Source organism: Mustela putorius, unplaced genomic scaffold (assembly GCF_011764305.1).
Source record: "Mustela putorius furo isolate JIRA1106 unplaced genomic scaffold, ASM1176430v1.1 tig00000460_pilon_pilon_pilon, whole genome shotgun sequence".
NCBI lineage: Eukaryota > Metazoa > Chordata > Mammalia > Carnivora > Mustelidae > Mustela > Mustela putorius.
The window spans coordinates 20274319-20298412 of NW_025421389.1; the positions used below are offsets into that span (position 1 = coordinate 20274319).

Sequence of the window (24094 nt, forward strand, 5' to 3'; positions counted from 1 at the left end):
CCCTAAAACATAATCAGAGATTTTGTTTTTCTCATGTCCTCGCGTTACTTTCTTTGCACACAGCATGCTCAGGTTTTCAGGTGGAACTGTATTAGTATCCACAATTTACTCTGAAACATGTCCAAAAAGACAGACTTATGGATGTACAGAAGTACAGACAGAGCAGTGCCTGGCCGGCTCAGTCATGGAGCATGTGATGCTTAATCTCAGGGTTGTAGGTTTGAGCCCCACACTGGGTGTAGAGATTATTAAAGGAAAAAAAAAAAAGGATAGACAGAAATGCGTGATAAAACACGGATAAAAAAATGCTTATCAGTAGAACCCAGGCGGGGAATATATGGATGGTTACGGTGAAAATCTTTCACCCTGACTCTATGCTTGACACTTTTCATGTAATAAATTGTTTGTGGGAAATCCCTATAAAGATTAAGGAAAAATACCAAGTATTGGGGAAAATATAGGGAAATGGACACTTTCTTAAAGAGTTTTAGAAATAAGAAATTAGTAAAACTTTTCTGGAGTGTAATTCCCCAAAAATATATAACCAAACATGCATACCCTTGGACTCAGAAATTCCACTTCTAAGAATTTTCTCTAAGAAAATAATCAAGAATATTCACTACAGTACTATTAATGACACTGAAAAAAAAAAACAGGTTACAACCTATCAATAATAATGTACTGAATAAAGGAACTTTAAAAAAAATATTTGAGAGAGAGAAAAAGAGGGCGAGAGTGAGCATGTGCATACGGTGGGGGGTCGGGGAGGTGAGGGACAGAGGGAGGGAGAGGGAAGGAAGGAAGAATCCTGAAGCGGACTCTGTGCTGAGCTTGGAGACTGATGTGGGGTTTGATTGCATGACCTGAGCCAAAACCAAGAGCTGGACACCTGACCAAGTGCACCACCCAGATGCCCCAGTAGGTGGAAATTTCTGAACCTCACCCACAGTAATGGATAGAACAGCCAGACAGAAGCATGGAGACAGTACTTAAACAACATATAAACCGATCAGCTCTAACAGACATAGACACGACACTCCACTCAATAGCAGCACACGTTCTTCTCAAGTGCACAGGGACAGTTTCTGATAGACAGTATGTGAGGCCACAAATTAAGTCTAAATAGATTTTAAAAGACATGCAAAGTGTCTTCTCTGACCACCATCTCATCAAATTAGAAATCAGTAACAAAAGGGAGACTGAAAATTCTACAAAATTGTGAAAATCAAATAATACACTTTTTTTTTTAAAAGATTTTATTTATTCATTTGACAGAGAGAGAGAGAGATCACAAGTACACAGAGAGGCAGGCAGAGAGAGAGGGGGAAGCAGGCTCCCCGCCGAGTAGAGAGCCTGATGTAGGGCTCGATCCCAGGACCCTGAGATCATGACTTGAGCCGAAGGCAGAGGCTTTAACCCACTGAGCCACCCAGGCACCCCTCAAATAATACACTTTTAAACAGCCAACGGATCAAAGAAGAAATTACAAAGGAAATTAGAAAACACTTAGAGGTGAATGAGACCAAAAACACGACACACCAAAACCTAAAGTAGTGCTATATTTATAGCATTGATGGTTCCGTTAAAGATAAAAAAAGATCTCAAACCAATCTAACCTTACAACTTAAGGAACTCAAAAAGAATCAACCAAAACCAAGGCTCGTGGAAGGAAGGAAGCAATGAAGACTAGAGCAGAAGTAAATAAAATACAGGAACTGGGGTGCCTGGATGGCTCAGTCGGTGAGGCGACTGCCTTCGGCTCAGGTCATCATCTCAGGGTCCTGGGATGGAGCCCCACATCAGGTTCCCTGCTCAGTGGGGAGCCTGCTTCTCCCTCTGCCTGCTGCTCTGCCTACTGGTGCTTGCTCGCTCTCTCTGTCAAATAAATACATACATAGGAGAAAAAAACCCCACAACAAGAGAGAGTAATCAATGAAAACAAAAGTTAGTTCTTCAGAAAGAGCAATAAAACTGACAAAACTTGTCTAGCTTTGTGTCATGATGTCATTATCATAATCTTCATGTCAATATCTAGTTGGATTAAGAAAAAAAGAGAGAAGACTCCAATTCCTAAAACTCAGAAACTAAAAAGTGGAGACATTACTACCAATTCTACGGAAATAAAAAAGATTTTAAGAAAGTATTAAGAATAGTTCTATGCCAAAACAATGTGTAACTTAAATGGACAAATTCCTAGAAACACAATATTTCCGAGGACTAAATCACAAAAAATTGAGAATCTGAAGAGACTTACAGGAGACGAATTCAGTAGTCCAAAACCTGCCAACAACAATAAGCCGTGTTCCTGATAGCTTCTCTAGTGAATGCGACCAAGTGTTTAATACAAAACGAGTATGAATTCTTTTTTTGGAAAGACTTTATTTACTTGGGAGAGACAGAACGAGAGAGAGAGAGCATCACAGGAGTGGAGACAGAAGGAGAAGAAGGCTCCCACTGAGCAGGGGGATCATGACCTAAGCTGAAGGCTGACGCCTAACTCAATGGACCACGCAGGCACGCCACCAGTTCTTTTCAAATTGCTCCAAAGACCTGAAGAAGGAACACTTTCTAACTCATTCTGCGAGGATGGCACAATCATGACACAAAGCCAGACAAGGACACGACAGGAAATCAACACACCAATGTCCCTTATGAACACTGATGCAAAAGTCCACAACAAAATACCAGCAAAAAGAAATCAGCAGCACTCAAGAAAGATTATGCACCATTATACATCAGTGGGATTCACACCTGGAATGCAAGGATGGCTCAACAAATGCAAGTGGATTAATATAAATACAGCAGGTCAACAAAAGGGAAAAAAACCCCACACAATCATCTCGGTTGATGCAGAAAAGCATTTGACAATATTTAACACCCTTTTAGACAAAAACACTCAACTGAAATAGGAATAAAAGTACCTAAACATAACGAAAGCCATATATGAAATGCCCACAGCAAGGACGATATGCAATGGTGAAAGACTGAAAGCTTTTTCTGAAGGATCAGGAACAACGCAAGCATGTCCACTTTTACCATTCCTGAGTACTCAAGAGAGTACTGGAATTTTTTCTTTTTTTTCCCCTCTCTTTTTTTTTTAGATTTTATTTATTTTATTTGTCAGATAGAGAGGAAGTATAAGCAGGGGGAACGGCAGGGAGAGGGATAAGCAGGCTCCCCGCTGAGCAGGGAGCCCAATGCAGGACTCAATCCCAGGACCCCAGGGTGACTGGAGCCGAAGGCAGACGCTTAACCGACCGAGCCACCCAGATGTCTCAGTACTAGAATTTCTGGTTTTTTTTTTCTTTTTAAGATTTTATTTATTTATCAGAGAGAGAGACGGGGAGAGCGAGCGAGCACAGGCAGACAGAATGGCAGGCAGAGGCAGAGGGAGAAGCAGGCTCCCCGCTGAGCAAGGAGCCCGACGTGGGACTCAATCCCAGGACGTTGGGATCATGACCTAAACTGAAGGCAGCTGCTTAACCAACTGAGCCACCCAGGCGTCCCTCAGTACTAGAATTTCTAACCAGATCAACAAGGCAAGAAAAATAAAAGGCAATCATATCAGAAAAGAAGATAAATTATCTCCCCGTTTGCAGATGATATGATCTCATATACAGAAAAGCCTAAAGATGCCACAAAAAGGGCACGGGAAACAGTATGTTGGTGTCTCAAAAAATTAAAAATAGGATTATCATAGGATCCAGGAATACTACTACTGCGTATATATTCAAAAGAACTGAAAGTAGGGCCCTGACAAGTATGTATCTGTTCACCCACATTCACAGCAGCATCACTGCAACAGCTAAAACGTGAAAGCCACCCCAGTCTCCACCCACCGATGAACGGATAAGCAGAAAATGGTACGGGAGTCACCCTTTATCTGCAATTTTATCTTCTGTGGTTTTACTTACCCATAGTCAGCTATGGTGTGGAAGCAGATGATCCTCCTTCTGATGTATTATCAGAAGGTCAACAGTAGCCTAACACTACATCCAAATGCCTACATCACCCCCCTCACTTCTTATCAGAGGCACTTTACCTCACATGACCACGAGAAGGGGGAGTACAGTACGGTATCCTGAGAAAGACCACATTCATACAACTTCTATAGCAAACTGTTCAACTGTTCTATTTTATTTTGTTGTTGCTAATCTCTTACTGTGCCTAATTTATAAATTAAACTTTACCATGTATGTACGTATATATGTATATATGTATGTTAGGAAAAAAAAACAGTGTACATATAGAGTTCAGTACTATCCCTGGTTTCAGGCATTCAGGGGGCCTTGAAAGGTATCCCATGCAGATAAAGGGGGGGCACGACTGTATATACATACACTGGAATATCACTCTGCCTTACAGAGTAAGGAAAGTCTGCCATATTCTACAACATGGACGAGAACATTATAAGTAAATTAAACCAGTCACAAAAAGACAAATACTGTATGGTTGCACTTACAAGTGGTATTTAAAGTAGTCAAAATCCGGAAGACAAAGCGTAACAGTGGCTGCCAAGGGCCGGGGCAGGGAAGGACGGGGAGCAACTGCTCAGTATGTGCAGGATTTCAGTTTTACAAGATGAAGAGTTATGAGCACGGATGATGGTGATGGTTGCATAATATGAATGCACTTAATACCACTGACCCGTACACTTCTAAGTACGATGGTATATGCATACATTTTTAGAGAGGGAGAAAGGGAGAGGGGGAGGGGCAGAGGGAAGAGAGAGAATCCCAAGCAGACTCCATGCCCCAGGTGGAGCTCAGCGCAGGGCTCAATCCCACAGCCCTGAGATCATGGCCCGAGCTGAAACTAAGAGTCAAGACACTTAACCGACTGAGCCACCCGGGTGCCCCAAGATGGTGTATTTGGTGTGTACCATACATACTAAGAATTAAGAATCAAACTTAAAAATTGTAAGAATGATTAAGTTTTTTTTTTTTTAACAGAAGTCAACAAAACCAAAACTGCTTCTTTGAGAAGATTAATAAAATCACTAAGCCCAGCAAGGCTGATCGATGTACATGGACATAGAGAAAAGAGGAGACCAAAACCAAGGATCTAGTTTTGAGCTGATACAAACACAGATCAGCTTATACTTTCTTCCTCAGGCCGCCGTGGGCTCCCTATGCTCTGTGCGGAGGCTGTTGGTCAGCGGGAGCACATCCCCTATGCGGGCTGCGGCTTTGTACTTACCGGGCGGCCAGAGAGTAAATGGCATTGGCCGATGCAGAAGGTTTGATTTTGGGGTGCTCGCACTCTGAACCTGCTAATGGGTTGTTATTCACATTCTGGAAAGAAAAGTGAGAAAGAACCTTCTTAACATGACTCAGTGTCTCCTCTTCCTTCTCCGACCCCGTCAAAATAGTAAGAACAGTAACACAGACCCAAACCCTGCTCTCAACGCCACTCACACATTACTACATCTGACCCCAAAGCAGAGTTACTTTCAGGCTCTGAACAAAGTTTAAATGTCAGGGTGAGGAAGACAGAGATCTAAAAAGAGCCAAGGAAATGGGGGGGGGGGTTTTGTTTTGACTCTAGAAGATTTGAGGAAATGGGCTGTGGATACAAATACCCTTTCTAGCTTTAAAAACCTATACCTCTTTCTACAGTCACCAGAAAGCCGGACCTAATTCACTCTCACGAATTAAATGGCCTGTCACTCAACGCCACTTGCAAGTGACCATCCCCCTTCTCACGCCACCAAGCAGCAGCACCCAGTTCATGTGAGGGCTCTGCCATGTTCCAAACTTCACTGCTCACAGGTTTTTCTCCCCCTTTTTTTATTTGTCTGAAGGGGACTGGCAGCATTACTATGTAGTTATACTGCTAAATGACCTTCAACTATTTGTGTAGCACATAAGAAATAACACTGCTCACACACAAGGGAAAGCAGATCAATGAAATGTGCACCAGCGCATTCTCCCTCTTGCTTATTACTTCACGCCATACTCTCCCAAACTCACCTGCCTCCCCCTCATCCTTGAAGGGTCTCCCTCAGAATCAGCACAGCTCACTCTCAACAAGCACTCCAGATCTTTGCTCAGAATTGTACCCCATCCCTCCATGTACCCCCAACCCCAACATCAACTGTCTCAATACCCCCTTTTTTCCTGCTCTTTTTCTCCATAGCTCTCATTAGCATCCAATGTCCTTTTTTTTTATTAACTTACCACGTTTGTCTTTACTCCATTAGAATGTAAACTTTGTGAGGGAAGGATTTTTTTTGTGGAGCACACACACAAATGAACCAACAAAAGAACAAATAAGCCTTCCCACCCCCAGGTCTGGAACCCTTAACTCATGCTTATACAATGAACCACTAACCTTCTCTCAATCTACTCTCTTAGCAATCCATTTTTGCATACTACTACTGGATTTATCTCCGTAAACCATCATTTTGCTCATGTCATTCCCCTAAATTTAAAACCTTCAAATGCTCATCTCCTACATAAATTCAAATTCTTTTGGCCTTGATGGGATTTTCGAGGTCCTCCAATCTAGTACTAATGCCCCTTTCTAGACCTTGTCCCTCCTCCGACATACAAAAATTCTGCTCCACTCAAATTACATTACTTCTAGTTCCACAATATACCTCAAGCATCTGTGTCATTGTACTCATGACCTTCACAATATTCACTTTGGAAAGAACACTTTGAATTCAAATGTCATTTGTTCCATAAAGCCCTCATGATTGCTCTATTTGGAAATAATCTCTTCTTTCTCTACAACTTCAATGCTTTCTATTTATAATACACTATATGAATCCAGCCATACATACACACACACACAGACAGGTACACACGCGTACCTATCGCATTATTGGCAAACATGCTTTATCTGTTCTACTCTAGTAGTATACTTCTTGAGAGTATATATACACACGCCTGAGGACAGGGATGTTTCACTGTCTCAGAATCCTGCACAAAACCTATCACAAAACTCTGACCCATTCAACGTCATGCAAAAGTATTTGTTAATAGGCAAAAAAATGTCAGAGACAGGACTCACCATGGAGGTATCCACACTGAATGTGCCTCCAAGCCTGGACACATCCGCTCTGGGTTCCATTTGTGAGGGCAAGGAAAATGGGAGTGAGTGCCTGTTGGTTAATTCTCTGCCTGTCCAGGGGTCACTAGAGTTGGGGGCAACCACTGGTACTTTGGGGATTGGCCGAGGCAGCCATGATTCCCCAAGGCGGCCACAGGGAACAGGGGGCAGTTTGTCTCTGGACAAACAGTCGCCCGGTGTACAAGGCAAGGGACGTCTCTGTGGCCGGGATTCTGCTCCAACAGAATATGGCCGGTCTGGAGGGGGTGGTGGTGGAAGATCTCGAAGTGTGGGAGGTATTGGTAATGGTTTGTCCTTATGAAGGGAGCCAGAAGCTACCTGTAAAGCATGAGGAAAAGTAAATCAATCAAAACCTTCTTATCTAAAAAACCAAAAAACCCCACTGTAATCCACAACGCTATAATCCACAACAAAGAATCAGAAGACTGTAGAAATGGGTAATGTCTTACCTTAGAAGCAGTTCCAAGACCAGAAGCACTGGCAGGAAGAGATACCCGCTGTTGCAGAAGGTCAAGTCGAGGTGGCACTGGGGGAAGGGAAGCTTGTGGGGCCATGGAAAACGGAGAAGGAGGCCGTTCCACCTGACAAACATAAAATTTCCCAATAGGTTATTCTTGTATGAGGGAGTGGCATCTTTCAATTCCTTCTAACGCGTAGACAAGCAAGTACTCTGAACACTGTTACCAATGGGTCAGGCTTCCTGAGTTATTTCTGCGTCACCGTAAGAGGGCGCTCTCAATCACAGAAGTACCACGCAGATCCAAGCCACAGTCAAGTATGGAGAAACGGCTCTGCTACAAGAAGCTTCCTAGCTCACAACTGAAAACAAATATTACAATTTCCACCTCCTCCTCTTCAGAGAAAGAAAAAAATCTTCTCAAGATCAAAAAGAGGAACCCATATAAAATGGAAGGAGCAGACATTAACCTCTCAACAAATCATGTAGGGAAATAACATTTAAGGCACAGAACAATGAGAGATCAAAGATGAGAAATTCTCTGGCTTGTTAGGATAGAACAAAGAAAAAAATAAAGACATTTAGAGGGAAAGAATCAACAGAATGAGTAAAAAGCATCTCAAGTCCTTCTGAAGAAATGTTACTTCAAGTCAGTAATTTAAAGGAATTAATATTTCCCATCCATTTGTGTTCTTAAAAAAATGAGGTGCCAAATTAGACGAAGCAATACATGTATAACCTCTCCCATTTCCGAGCCTGCAGCAGGGTGATGAATGGCTGGTAAGCTTGTCCGGGCAAGCTATCAAGAGATCTGCATAATTCATACAAAATGCTACTTGGCATTTGCATTCTCTCCCAGGGAGCAATACAGATGGAATAGAGGCAAATATGTATTACAAGCACTTACATAAGATGACAGAAAGATACCCGTTCACATACTTAGGCCTATCATTAGTGCTGGGTGGTAAATGAAGACAAAGAAAGCCCTCACCATTAGCTACCTGCTTTTACTCATGCTTAAGGAAAGGGCTGCATGTCTCTGGTGCACGAGTGATGCAGCATGAACAGTGAGATACCTCAAGGCTTAAGTGAGAAAGTTATTAGGATAATTGTTACTTCATCCATTTCTAGCTAGTCACTGTATCTTGCTGATTCTTCCATGAAAGAGCCTCATATCTTTTTTTAAAGATTTTATCTGACAGAGAGAGACACAGCGAAAAAGGGAACACAAGCAGGGGGAGTGGCAGAGGGAGAAGCAGGCCTTCCCCGAGCAGGGAGCCCAATGTCGGGCTTGATTCCAGGACCCTGGGATTACGACCTAAGCTGAAGACAGATGCTTAACGACTGAGCCACCCAGGCGCCCCAAAAGAGTCTCATATCTTGATCTGCCTCTTCATTCTGCTTACCAACCTCAGATCTGATTTATTAAAACCACCTTCTCACAATTCTCCCAAATTCTGGTTTCTTATCTCACCCAAATCCCTTTGCTTGCCATTACCAGCTGAGCCGTCCTCAGACTACATAACAGCTCGTCCATCCATACTCCCACTCTCCTACCAGTCTCGACTGCAATTCCTACCTCCTTGCCTTTGATCAGGTTGTTTCCCAACTGGAAAAAAGCCCTCTCTGCATTTTCTTTTTTTTTAGGATTTTATTTTTAAGTGATCTCTACACTCAACCCAACGGGGGGCTCAAACTCACAACCCCAAGATAAGAGTTGCACGTTCCACTGACTGAGCCAGCCAGGCGCCCCTCTCTGCCTACTACAACCCCTCTCGCCATCTATGGCTCGTTCCCCTTCCTGAAGTGCAGAGGGCTAAGCTAATTACACTCTCTGTGGCTCAACATCATAACCTATCCTTGCACCATTCTTTTATTACAGCAGATAATCAAGTTGCACAAAAAGATAAAAAACACAAGTGGAGAGGAAATGATCAGAGAAATACCACAAGAATGGTTCTATGACCAAAGGGACATAAATATCCACATAGAAAGGGTTTACTGCATAGCCAGCCCAGTGAAGGAAAAAAAACCATGACAAACAAGCAAACAAACCAAAAAGCACCCCTGTGTTTTCAAGGAATCAAGCATAAGGAGAATAACCTAAAAGCTTCTCGGATAACAGGAAAGGGGACACCAAATAGCCAAAAAACACTAGAACCTGAAGTGAAGTGAAGCCATAACAATTTTTAGAGTTTTTTTTCAACCTAGCACTGGGTAACCAGTCAGTCTAAAGGCTGAACAGATATCTAAGGTATCAAACGTCTCAAAAGTTTTCTCCTGGGGTGCCTCAGTGGGTTAAGCCTCTGCCTTTGGCTTAGGTCATGATCCCAGAGTCCTGGGATTGAGCCCCACATCGGGCTCCCGGCTCTATGGGGACCCTGGTTCCTCCTCTCTCTCTGCCTGCCTCTCTGCCTACTTGTGGTCTCTCTCTGTCAAATAAATAAAAAATCTAAAAAAAAAAAAAAAAAAAAGTTTTGTCTTGCACCTTTCTGAGGACATACTTCATCCACGAAAGGAAGTAAAGCAAGAAAGAGGAAACCGTGGGAGCCATGTTTCCCATGTCACCATGTTATATACTGTCTACTGTATTTACAAAGTTTAGTTCATAGAAAATTATACTGAGAGAACGTCAGACAGCTTGGTAAGATCTGGTAGTGACAGGTACAAACAGAAAACTAAGGAAACAAAAATAAAGCAATTTGGAGTGCCCAGGAGGCTCCGTCGGTTAAGCTCCAAGTTGTCATTTCGGCTCAGGTCATGATCTCACAGGGTTGTGAGATGGAGTCCTGCATCTGGCTCTCAGCTCAGTGGGGAGTCTGCTGGAGATTCTGTCCCTCTCCCTCTGCTTCTCCCCCTGCCCCCACTCGTGTGCTCACACCCTCTCTCAAATAAGTAAAATCTTAAAAAAAAAATATATATATATGTATATATAGCAATTTTCCCAGGAAAAGCAGAAGGTCATATGAGAAAACAACAGCAATTACATCATATTGTATTGCTTGGAACAGCAAGGAACAAAATCATTTACACACCAAACAGTGATTCGGGCCCCCACCCCCACCAGGAAAAAAAAAAAAAAACACCCAAACAAACCACTCAAGTAACCGTAGTGGGGAGATAATCCTTTTCTACAACACCTGAAGTGAACAGATGACTGAAGAGGCAAGAGAAAGCACTGAACTATATGGTGTAAAAGGTGTTGAGAACCCACAAATCTGAGCGGGGCCCACAGAGGAGCTGAAGGCAACAGAGGCTGAGAGCCAAGGTTTCTGCCAGCCTTCTAGCAAGTCTTTTAAACTTACCCAATAATCCACATGTGTTTGTCATTTGGATTTTGTAATAAGTACATTCACTGCATTAAAAACAAAACTGCAATAAAACAGCAACAGGGGCGCCTGGATGGCTCAGTGGATTAAGCCTCTGCCTTTGGCTCAGGTCATGATCTCAGGGTCCTGGGATGGAGCCCCACATTGGGCTCTCTGCTCAGTGGGAAATCTGCCTCTCCCCCCACCCCCACCTGCCTCTCTGCCTACTTGTGATCTCCTCTGTGTCAAATAAATAAATAAATAAAATCTATAAAATTAAAAAAAAACAAAAAACATAACAGCAACAAAAAGCACCCACCGAGGGATGCCTGGATGGCTCAGTGGGTTAAGCATCTGCCTTCGGCTCAGTTCATGATCTCAGGGTCCTGGCATCGAGCCCCGCGTCAGGCTCCTTGCTCAGCGGGGGGAGCCTGCTTCCCTCCCTCTGTGCCTGCCACTCTGCCTATTTGTGTTCTCTCCCTCTGACAAATAAATAAATAAAATCTTTAAAAAAAAAAAAAAAAAGGCGCACCAGCTGACAGCTACCTGGGATGTAACAAGTCAGGCACTAGTCTCATACACCTTCAGGAGTGATTTTAGGACAAACATGGAGATAGGGTGCCTGGTTAAAGCCTCTGCCTTCAGCTCAGGTCATGATCCCAGAGTCCTGGGATAGAGCCCTGCATCAGGCTCTCTGCTCGGTGGGGAGCCTGCTTCCACCTCTCTCTGCCTGCCTCTCTGCCTGCTTGTGATCTCTGTCAAATAAATAATAAAATCTTAAAAAAAAAAAAAAAGTGGGGATAAATTTTAGTTATCTACTCAAAAAAGTTAAGTATTTTATAACAAATTTAATTCATACAAAGAATAATAGACACCCATGTAGCACCTACTGAACAACTAAGAAATCCAAGAGCACTGACTGTGCAATTCCCATTGCCCCTCCCCTAATTATATCCTTTCCTCCATCAAAGAGTTTAAATGTACATTCACTTTCATCCAGCAGTTCCACTGCCAGGAATTTAAACTACAGACCTGAAAAGAGTATCAGTCTGTGTAAGTCTGGAAATAATGTGAACGTCCATTAAGAAACTAAATAAATTACGGAATGGCCAAGCGACAGCACCATGCACGAAGCTGTTTTTTTCTGTATTTGAACTTCTCCAGTGTAGGTTTTAACTTTTATTTAAATGAGTAAATTTAAAATCATTCATACAGATCAGCTATGGGAAAGGTGTTCCTTTTCTTTTCTTTACAGCCCTACAGCACTTAGAGTGTGGACCCAACATCTACAACAGCGCACGCTGTCTGCGTGTGGTAAGCTGTTCCACCCGCACGCATGCTCTCTTCTCAAATACAACCACTAGCTCCTTGCAGGCCTTTGTTTCAGGTCTCTTATCTCACTCAATACTTACAGCACCCAATAAAGAGCCTCTTATCCAGCATAATGGACACTTTGCAAAAATACTATGTTTATTGTAAACCCCTCAATTATCCCATTAAGGCCAACTCCTCGAAACTTGTGCCCTCAAACATTACAGCAATTCAGTGGGTAGTCAATTATTCCCCATGCATGTTAAAAAAACTTGTTTACAACCAATTTTTTTTTTTTTTTAGAGAAATAAGGTGATACTACACATAATATACAATTATTTTTTAAACTTAGTATTGGGCAATTTTTGACTTAAGTATACATACACTGAACTCATTCTGCAGAGCATTCCATTATGGGGACTGTAGCAGGCAGAATGAGGATTCCCCATCCCCCAGCCCCAAGATGTTTATTCACACCCTGAAACCCAGAAACTGAACATGTCATTTTACTTGGTAAAAGGGACTTCGCTAAGTATGGCTCTTGAGATGGGGGAATTACCCTGGACTATCTGGATAGGCCCAATCTAATCACATGAGTCCTTGAGAGCCTGTCTGAAGGTTCTAGCAGCAGAGTGCAGCTACTCATACACCCCAACTGAAGACCAGTCCTCTCCTCTATTGGGGAAGGTTGTGTTCTTCGACCAAGCATGCAGCTTTGGGAGGGACGCACATGGAACTGTGAGGGAGGAAGGGGACACCCGCCTCACCAGCCAGATCGGCCGAATCAACCCTGGTGATCAGTGGGGTGACAGATGTTGCAGCCATACCACCCTCACATCCCACATGAGTCCTTCAAAGCAGAGAACCTCAGAGAGAAGGCAGGAGGAGGAGGAAAGAAATCCAAGAGCCAAAGATTGTGTCTGACCATTAGAAGCTGGGATACCATGAGCAGACAGCCAGCAAGGACATGGGGATCTCAATCCTACAGCTGGCAAGGAACTAAACTCTGCCAAATCCAAATAGAAAAGGAACTGGGTCTTCCCATAGGGCCTACAGGAAGAACTACAGACCTGAATCTTCCCTGATCTAGCTGGAGTGCACACATACTGGGGTTCTGACCTTCAACACTGTAACAGAATAAACTTGTGTTGCTTTAAGCTGCTAAATTTATAGTAATTTGTTATGGCAGCAACAGAATACAAACACATGGATGTATCATAATTTCTTACTGCTGGACATGTGAGTTGATTCGAATTTTTCATTACTGCAAATAAGGCTATAAGAACTGGATCTGGGGGCGCCTGGGTGACTCAGTGGGTTAAGCCTCTGCCTTCAGCTCAGGTCATGGTCTCAGCGTGCTGGGATTGAGCCCCACATCAGGCTTTCTGCTCAGCAGGGAGCCTGCTTCCTCCTTTCTCTCTGCCTGCCTCTCTGCCTACTCGTGATCTCTCTCTGTGTCAAATAAATAAATAAAAATCTAAAAAAAAAAAAGGACTGGATCTGTATCTTTGGGTGCTTATCTGAGGATTTCTTTAGGATAAATCCCTAGAATTGGAATTGCTAGTTCAAACTGGGACCATTAATGCATTTTGATGGATGTCAAACTGTCCTTCCAAAAGATGGGCTAATCTGTACCCACATCAACACTGAATGCGATGCCTGTTTCTCCACAGTAAGTATTATTCATCTATAGAATTTTTTTTTTAAGATTTATTTATTCATTTATTTGACAGAGACAGAGAGAGCAATCACAAGTAGACAGAGAGAAAGGGGGAAGCAGGCTCCCCACTAAGCAGAGAGCCTGATGCGGGGCTCAATCCCAGGACCCTGAGATCATGACCTGAGCCGAAGGCAGAGGCTTAACCCACTGAGTCACCCAGGCATGCTCATCTATAGAATTTCATGAAGAGAAAAGGGTAATTTTAATTTCAAATAAATAAAGCCAGGAAAAATCACTTATCTTAGTATTCAGCTTCCCTAATACTCCAGGAGTTACCAATAAATTTTCATCAATGAACAGAAGAAATCTATGTGAGAACATATAAAACTTTATGTTTAGAGATCAAGTTTATGCTTTAGAGAGAAAAATAATCTCTTTTTAAATTTTTTATTTATTTGAGAGAGAGCGAGACAGCATGAGGAGAGAGGGGTGAAGGGAAAGGCAGAAGCAGACTCCCCGCTGGGCAGGGAACCTGACGTGAGACTTGATTCCAGAACCCCAGGATCATGACCTGAGCCAGAGGCAGACGCTTAACCAACTGAGTCACCCAGGTGTCCCTCAAACTAGTCTCTTAAAATGGACCCAAAGAACCTGTTATAAGGGGCCAAAACTAAAAAATCTGTCCACTTCAAAAAACCAAAAATGTACTACTGCTCATTCTAGTCTTCCTCAACTACCTGCTATTGATAAAGCATAGATTTATTAATTCCTATACTAAAGTTGTTTCAATTTCCAAACATTCAAAGTAATTGCTATGTGCTCAATTTTGAATAGTAAATTACAAATGAGACATGGCTCTTGCCTTCTATAATTTATAATATACCAGGAAATACATTTAATAAACTATTACGAGGTATTAAGTTCTATGGCAGACATACTCAGTGTCTCAGAGACATCTGGGTAGACCTAGAAATGATGTGTATATAAACACATGGGAACTGGGGGGTGGGGGAAGCAGGAACAGTCTGGAAAGGTGTTCTAGGAAATGAAAACTCAACTAACTTATGAAGAAACTACCAAGACAGGGGCACCTGAGTGGTTCAGTTGCCCTCAGCTTCGGCTCAGGTCGTGATCTCAGGGTGCTGGGATTGAGCCCCACTCAGCAGGGAGTCTGCTTGTCCCTCCCCCTCTGCTCTTTCCCTTGCTCACAAGCTCCCTCTCTAAAAGAAATTTTAAAATTCTTAAAAAAAAGAAAAAAGAAACTACCAAGACAAAAGCACAAAGAGATTTTAGTGGTTTGGCCTTGCTGGACCACAAAACATAAAGCAAAAAGGATTTTAAGGGCAAAGTGCAGGAGGAAAGGAGAATTGCTTAAAACCCATTAAGTAACGAGAAGTCATCAGAGTATGAGGCAAAGGAATGGGATGGTCAGGTTTGCGCTGAGCTCTCGGGTGCTGGCAGCGAGGCAAAAAGACGATGATGATGGCCTGAAATAAGGCAGTGGCACTGAGGACAGAGAGGAGGAGACACACTGGATCCAATCATTTAAGAGATCAAATCTATTCCTTTTCCTGGAGGCAGGGGTGGTAGGGCCAAGGGAGAGAGCAAGCGAGAATACCAGACTCCCCACTGAGCATGGAGCCTAAAGCTGGGCTTGAGCCAAGGACCCCAAGATCATGACCTGAGCTGAAATCAAGTCAGACTCTCAACCAACTGAGCCACCCAGGGGCCTCCCCAAATCCATTCTTTCCATCTACCACGTGTCAGGCAGTAAGGTACTATTATAAAAGAAGGCTGCCCATAAATTTATATAAAAATCCTCCACATTAGAATCTTCTGTTTGCCTTGTATTGCTTACCATCTTCAAAGGACTCCCTTCCTTCTAATTAGTCAGCAGATCCCTGTTTTACCCTACCCACCGATGTTATAAAATTTGATCCTATCTTTCTTAGTCTGTATGTTTCCTCTCTTTACTAGGGCCTTTCCAGTTTGCTTAGCTTCTACCTGGTACCTCCTCTGCCACCCTCCAGTCACTTTGGTCGCCATGTCCAGAACACCAGACCCCACTCAGAGAGGCACAATAGGGCCTCACTGTCATATCGCCTCTCATTCTCTCCAAGCTGAGGAAAGCCCAGTTCTAGGACACAGAGCATGGGCCTTGAAGCCAGAACGTCTGGCCACAGCTATGTAATTTTCAGCCAGTTCCTTAACCTTGCTGTACCTTGGTTTCCTCATCTGCTAAATGAAAATAAGAGTACCTACTCCTGGGCTATTTGAGTATATACGAGGACAGGATTACAAGAGTTAGAAAAAGGGAAGTACTCAGCATGGCATCTCTCACATAGTAAATGCTCAGTAAATAGTCAGCTACTATTGCTTCCTGCGGTCTGGATGTCATCAAATGCTCTCTATTCCTTTAGAACACAACTCACAGTGGAGTCTGCCAGTCTCTGAACCTGAAGTCTCACCTTCGCACCAGCCAGTTCCTTCATCATAAAGAGAGAATCATCAGCTCGTTCATCATCGTCGTCCTCATAATTTGGGGAGGGAGCTCCCTCGGCACCTTGCCTCAGTAGGCTGCCACTTCCTCGAGGGTCAAATGGATCGACCACAATGGGCTCAGTACCTTTAATTTCACATCGGCAGAAAGGACAGCCCTGGCCTTCGGATTCCTGCAGAGCAAACAGGAGACGGTCAAAGGCTCATCTGTAAGTATGGACAATATGGAAATACATTTCCTAAAGATGAAAAAAGAAACCAGAAGCTTAAAACCTCTCCCACAAACCAGACCATCCTTTCTCTCCATAGAGGATACAAAACGCCCAGTTCCTCCGAGGACTACACAGCAGAGCACACGGTCTGGAGCCATACCTGCCAGGATGTGAGACAGGACGTGCACATGAGGTGTCCACAGGGCTCAATTTTCACATCCTTGTCGTTTTCAGCGCATATTTTACACAGCTGGAAGGTGGAGCCCATCTCACAGTATAATTCATATTGTTCCTTTAATAAAGAAAAATTGAAGAGACTACTTAGCCGAGAGCGGTATCTGTCGAACAAATGAATGACTGCAACCTTCAACTGACACTGGGAAAACTAGACTGTTACTCCCTCCACAAATTTGGCTTATATGGAAGTGCCCCAACAGTGGTCACCATTCTCTCACTGACACAGAAAGCACACGGTCTTGTCCTATTTCAGGTTTTTTAGAGAAACTACACACACATAAATCCACTAGGCTAGTCGATGGTTTAAAACCTAAGTGTTCCAATCACTCCGTAGTGCTCTACCATGAGTTGTGTCGAGGACAAAAGCTTGTCTCCAGAGAAACGGTGAGGAGGTAAAACAAAATTCACCTGGGTCACTTTGATGTGGTCTTGGGGAGTTGGTTCACATAAGCCTGTCAGGTCGGGATTCTGATTCCGTCCATCTGGAAACAGATAGCTGTAAAAAGAGTAACCGGCCTTGGGGTTTTACTAAAGACAATTTATAACTGTTGGCTAATGCAGACAAAATAATAGCTGGGCATTCTCTCATCTAAAAGGGCAACTGTGTTGGGGTGCCTGGGTGGCTCAGTGGGTTGGTCATGATCCTGGGTACTGGGATTGAGCCCCGCATCAGGACCTCTGCTCAGCAGGGAGCCTGCTTCCTCTCTCTCTCTCTCTCTCTCTCTGCCTACCTGTGATCTCTGTCAAAAAAATTTTTTTTAAAAATCTTTAAAAGGACAACTGTGGGGGCATCTGAGTGGCTCCGTCAGTTAAACGTCCAAACTCTGATTCCAGTTCACATCATGACCTCAGCGTGGGGAGACTGAGCCCCGCACCATCAGTTTCACACTCAGCACAGAAGTCCGCTTGAGATGCTCTTTCTCGCTCAGCCCCTCCCACGGCTCATGCACACTCTCTCAAATACATAAATAGGCTACTTTGCATAAGGTACAAAGGTAAATCTTTGTATTTATCAAAGATAAATACTTCAAAAAATAAGTAACACAGAACAGTTCCAAGAAGATATTCTCCAAACAATGATACTCCTTCTCTAGGCCACAAGGCCACAGGCTTTATCTTTAAACTAAGTGGCTGACAAACTTTTTCTGTAAAGGGCCACACAAATATTTTAGACTTTGCAAGCCATAGAAGTATGTCCCCTATATTCTTTGGTTGTTATTGTTTATAGTAACCCTTTAAAAAGGAAAACCCATTTTAGTTCCAGGCCATACTGCAACAGCTGGCTGATGGGCCATAGTTGGCCCAACCCCTATTTTAATCTATGGATAGCCATAAAATAAAAATTATTAAATTTATTTTTATTTTATTTTAAGTAGGCTCCACACCCAGCGTGCAGCCTGACACAGGGCTCGATCTCACGACCCTGAGATCAGGACCTGAGCTGAGATCAAGAGTTGGACACTTAACCACTGAGTTACGTCGGTGTCCCCAAATTCTTAATTTAAGCACCATCTGTTTTTGGCCAAAGGCCTAAAATGCCCTTGTTTACCGGCTATTTAACATGGAAAGACAATAATTCAAAAGAAATGTAACAAGAAGCAAAGCAAGCCCCTGAGACCAGGTACCAGGAAGCCCAGAGTGTCGGCCTGCTCTGATACGTGGGGAAGCACTCCCTTCAGCCCCAACGCTGCCGCAGAAAATGGACTCTCCTCGTTGCTTTAAAACACAAGTAGCTTTCTAACAGCTGGTCAACTGCTAGTATTTTTAGTGCCTACCAAGCGATAATCAGTTTGCGTTCCCAAAGGAATAGCATTCTGGAATAAGTAAGAACTTACTTATCAATATTAGCAGAGATTACAAAAGCCCAAAGACTGAAGAAATACTGCCAAACCAAAATGCTTAGAGCAGATGAAGGCCACTGAGCCTGCTCTTATTAAAAACATCTAAGCACTCTAATGTGGGCTAGTTAAATAACTGGTAACATTTCCTGCTAAATGGCATATTTTCAAATATAGATTTGGAAATAAGTTAACATCTGGAAAAGGAAAAATAAACAGTTTACACATGGTAATAACTAAAGCACTAGAGAAAAATCATTTCACTCAAAGAATCCTTTTAAATAACAACAAAAGTCCTACAGAACCTGAAGGTTAAAATAATACAACCTGTTAATATGTTTCTTGAATCTTCAGTCCTGAAGACACCTGGAATCAAGTCACTGATGATTAAGTTTTATAACCCCTAAATTCCTGTATTCCAGCAAGGGGCAAACAGCAGATACTCACAAGCCTTCCCTGAAGCCATCAATCAGGGCTTGGAAGAGAGGTTTATTGTGAGGGATCGTCTGCAGAATGTTCCCATCAGCAGTGACATACCCAATAGCCCACTGACCCAGACGAGTGCAACTCAGCCGGAAAATGTAACTGAGAACAGAGATGAACAGAACATTTTATATGCTTTTGTTAGGGTGGAAGGCAAGACAGAGACAAAAATCAAACGGATCATCAATAATAGATTCTACAGTGACTCCAGACCAAAAGCAAAAAATACAGAAGTTCAATTCTTAAGTGGCTTGAAAGCATTTATCAAATCCTAAGATCTGCATAAGTCAATTCTTCTGGTAAACAGACATCAATCCCAGTGCAGCAATGGAGCTACTGGGAAACTAATCCAAGATCACCTTTCCTCTATCCTGGCAGAGGTCACAAAAGCATAGAATTCAGGAGAATAAACACCTTTGCTTCCCAGCACTGACCTGCCCGGTTTGTGAATGAACTTCTGGAGCCGAGCTTTCACTTCATCGTATGTCAGGAAAGCCATGTAACCAGGATGAGTTACAGCAAGACTGTTCCAGTTCCTGAGCAAAGAGGACCAGGGCTAAGGGAACAAGAGCTCGATCAGACCACTTAGCTCAGGACATCCCACCATCCTCAGAGCAAGGAAGAACAGAAAGAAAACCACCTCAATTCTCCATTCACTGTCACAAATTTTCAATTATATGGTTACTTTGAGAGAAATATGTTTGAGACGTAAGAAATCAGAAAAGAGGGGCGCCTGGGTGGCTCAGTGGGTTAAAGCCTCTGCCTTCGGCTCCGGTCACGATCCCAGGGTCCTGGGATCGAGCCCCACATCGGGCTCTCTGCTCAGCGGGGAGCCTGCTTCCTCCTCTCTCTCTCTACCTGCCTCTCTGCCTACTTGTGATCTCCATCTGTCAAATAAATACATAAAATCTTTAAAAAAAAAATTCAGAAAAGCTAAGAAGAAACAAATATATGCTTGTAGAAAGAAATTTCATTATAAAATGAAATTCAAGACATTTTACAGAAGTTCTAAGCAACAGCAAGGCCCACGTGTACAACTAAAAAGTTGCAAATAAAGGCTTACACCAGTTGGCATACACATATTATCTTTACAGAGAGAAAGAAATGAGCTCTTTCTGAAGTATCAATGCACATTAATAATAACAGTCAAGAATTTCAATACAATAGGAGAAAAAGCTGGAAATGTACATAAATGTCCAGCAACAGGAAACTGATTAAATAGGTCATATTACACCCATCTTCTGGGCATTCTACAATGATTTAAATGATACAAAGAATATTTAAAAGAGAGATTATAAATGTGAGGAGAAGAAAGCGCATTATATAGTTATTGTGTTTAACAATAAATAGATAAAACTGAGTAGTGAGGGTTTTTTTGCTTATAATCTCTACACTGACTGAAAATACTTTTGTATTTTTACAAAATGCACCTGGGTGGCTCAGTGGGTTAAAGCCTCTGCCTTCGGCTCAGGTCATGATCCCAGGGTCCTGGGATCGAGCCCAGCATCGGGCTCTCCGCTTCATGGGAAGCCTGCTTCCTCCCCTCTTTCTGCCTACTTGTAATCTCTGTCTGTCGAATAAATAAATAAATCCTAAAAAAAAATACTTTTGTACAATATGTAAACTTGCAAATGTTATTTTTTTAAAGAGCTCTCCTTTCAGGAAAGAAGCAACTAGTTTAGCTAACATTTTAGTATCCTACCTGAAAGAGTCGTGTGAAGATGTCAAATTCAAAAACTGAAATATAATCATTGCAGGTCAGATCAATAGTGGATTTCAGAGCCATGGCCTCAAGCCCGGAGCTGATGGGATGCACTTCGTGAAGGGCCTGTCGGAAACTCTTCCAAGGGACTATAGTCCTAGATGGGGGAGCAGGGGTGAAAGGGAAGGCAGAGTGAGGTAACAGACAATGCTGTGCACTGCCATAATAACCAAGAAAGCCACATTAAGGTCACAATATCAATTTCAATTCTCTTAAAGAAGTTAAGTTATATTTTGGATTGAGAACAGAAAGGGAATAAATATTTCTTAACTTTCTAATAAGGAAATTAGTAATAGAGAAATCTTTTTCCACTATTCTTTGGCAATATGTCATAAACTAATTCCCTTTCTCATCTTTCTTCACACATCTGTTCTCTTTAGAGAAACATGGAAAGAGAGAGATTACTCTTTTATATAAATGTCATCTGAAGCCAGGCCTTCACTAACTTAAAAGCTTACATTTAAACTAACTTTTTAAAAGCATATAAAACATCCTGAGTTCTTTGAGGAACTCATAATCACAAGGCCTAGACAGGAGGAAATAGTCTTAAGACACAGGAAGAACACAGTTCTGAAAGGGAGGAGGAATAAATTAGTAACATAAGAATGATTAAACCCAAGATAAGGCTAGCACAAGACACTATGGGATTTCTATTTCTCAAGATCTTTATGTAAACACAAGCTCACTGACTCTGAAAAGTTTATGTACTCACTGCCTAGAAATTAAGAGATAAAGTGGCATTTTGAACTCTTCTAAGGAGTTATTAAATTAAAAGGAACAAAGTTAAATTTATTCCCATCCTCTTTAACAAAGTTTTTAAATCACTGATTATTCTGTATTTTACATTTAAGCATATTTTTAAAAAGAAGGCATCTAAAGGGAAATTTATATTAGGATCTGTATGTACAACTAAAAAACTGTATTGCTAATTTTTTTTAGTTCCCCGATCCAAATTTCATAGGCTATACAAGAACATTTATATTAATACTTAAAAACAGAAGTCTAACACATAAACCTGTCTATATAATTTAAAACTTCTATACAACAAAAGACAATATGACAAAGTAGAAAACTAGCCACAGACTAGGAGAAGGTATTTGTAACGTAAGGTAACTAACAATCAGTGTCTTTCAATAGGAAAAAGACAAGTTACTCAGTACAGAAATGGACAAGTTAGGAACAGGAACAGGCAAGTCAGAGTAAGAATCCCAACTGGTCATAACTGCGAAAAGATGCTCAATCTCCTTTGTCATTAGGAATAGAAAGCAAAATATGATACCCAAGTCACACTACCCGTGTTAGCCCGACTGTAGAGCTATGGAATTTGTGTAGACTACTTACAGGGATATAAACTGGTATAACCACTTTGGAAAGCAATTAGGCAATATCTGGCAAAGCAGAGGACGTGAAACTCCCTGATTCAGCTATTTCACTACTAGGCATGTAACTGTGAAGAAGCTCTTGCATATGAAGGCAAAAATAATTTTGTTCACTGTGGCACAGTTTGTGAGCACAAAGAATGTGAAACATAAACCTCTATTAACAGCGGAATGGACAGGGAGAGAGACAGACAAATATTCGATATAAGAGCGTGGGTATCAGTTGAATCTGCAAAGATTTCTTTAAAAAAAAGAACCTCCAAAACATGGGGAGGTAGGTATAATAGTGCCCCCCTTATCTGCAAGGGATACTTTGCAAAATCCTCAGTGGATGGCTGCAAAGGCAGATAGTACCAAACCCTATATATACTGTAGTTTTTTCCTATACATGCACCTATGATAAGTTTAATTTATAATTTAGGCGTAGTAAGACAACAACAATAACAAAATAGAACAATTATAACCAATATACTGTAATGAAAGTTATGTGAATGTGGGTTTTCTCCAACAGCACCTCAGTGCAGTAGACATCCTTCTAGTCATGATGAGATAATATGCCTACATTGAGAAGATGGAGTGAGGGGAAGGACGAAAGCACTGCGACAGTGTTAGGCTACTACTGACGTTGTGTTAATACACCAGGAAGACCATCAGCTTCTGGACCACAGCTGACCTCAGGTATCTGAAACCATGAAAAGTAAAACTGCCAATAAGGGGGGGGCCTACTGTACATACGCATTCATTATTTTTCTTTATGCTTTCCCATGACATAATTATTTCATTAATTAAAAAAAATAAACAGGGGCACCCAGCGGGCTCACTTGGTAGACCATGCAACTCTTGATGCTGGGGTTGTGATTTCAAGCATCACACTGAGGCTGCAGTTTATTTTTAAAAAAAGGTAAAACATCAAAAAAAATTTAAGCAGAAGGCCACAACATAAGCTTTATTAGCTCTTCACAGTTCATATTCATTATTTTGAGGGGCACCTGGGTAGCTCAGTGGTTAAGCGTCTGACTTCTGGGTCTCAGCACAGGGCCTGATCTCAGGGATGGAGTTCCAGACCCACAATGGGCTCCATGCTGGGAGCCTACTTAAGAAACAAACACATAAACAAAACAAACAAAAAAATCAAATTCATTATTTTGAGACTTACTTTTCCCCAAAAGCTTTCCTCCAAAATTCTGCAGCATCTGCTTTCGTAATCCGAAATGTGTCTCCTTGAAAGAGTCCACTCGGAAAGATTCCTTTTAGTTCTGCCAGCATGTGGCTGAAGATCAGGGATAGCTTGGTTAGGTTTCGCCTACAAATGATCAAAAAAAAAAAAAAAAAAGTGCAATAATTAAACACATAAAATTACTTCTATTTTAAATGCACTGAATTCACCAGATCAGGTATGTAATTAATATAAACATGAACATACATTTACAAAGAACCTCTTCAAATATACTTTCTGGCAAATATTCAGAGATACATAAAACTAGGAAAGAAGACAGGAAGGAATGTGCTGCTAACACTATTAAATACTCTCATTTTTATCTTTGTTCAAAGAAGAGCTTCAGAAACTGTTTTTGTCCTAACATCATATGAAAGATGGAGATATAACACACGGATGACTGTTGCATTCACTAGGTCCACTCCTACTCCCTGCATTCAAAAAAATGTCCTATAGTAAATCGAAAATTTAACAATTACATATTTTAAGGCTTTCAATCTCAGGTTAATCAGGTCTAATACCTCTGAGTATTAACTAACATGAACAAATCTACTTTTTGAGGATGACATAGATACAATGACTCAACAAATAAAGGTGCAAACTTGTATGTTAACATAATCAATCGCAGGGGCACCTGGGTGGCTCAGTGGGTTAA

General features: G+C 41.9%; 1 protein-coding gene and 1 non-coding gene across 3 annotated transcripts in view; both read right to left on the reverse strand.

The window, feature by feature from the left end:
- CBL (Cbl proto-oncogene) overlaps positions 1-24094 on the reverse strand; it is an 82477-nt gene that overhangs the window by 11798 nt on the left and 46585 nt on the right. For both annotated transcript variants that reach the window (XM_004750034.3, XM_045080432.1), the window contains 10 exons: positions 23380-23526; positions 20785-20941; positions 19517-19638; positions 19047-19184; positions 17170-17257; positions 16685-16816; positions 16282-16485; positions 7527-7658; positions 7018-7395; positions 5200-5294 (listed from right to left, as the gene is read on the reverse strand). In XM_004750034.3, the coding sequence (XP_004750091.1) occupies positions 5200-5294; positions 7018-7395; positions 7527-7658; positions 16282-16485; positions 16685-16816; positions 17170-17257; positions 19047-19184; positions 19517-19638; positions 20785-20941; positions 23380-23526 (1593 nt within the window). The remainder of the gene's footprint in view (positions 1-5199; positions 5295-7017; positions 7396-7526; positions 7659-16281; positions 16486-16684; positions 16817-17169; positions 17258-19046; positions 19185-19516; positions 19639-20784; positions 20942-23379; positions 23527-24094) is intronic.
- LOC123392219 lies at positions 5792-5919 on the reverse strand. The gene has a single exon (XR_006606922.1). It is a non-coding gene; the product is annotated as a small nucleolar RNA SNORA19 (small nucleolar RNA).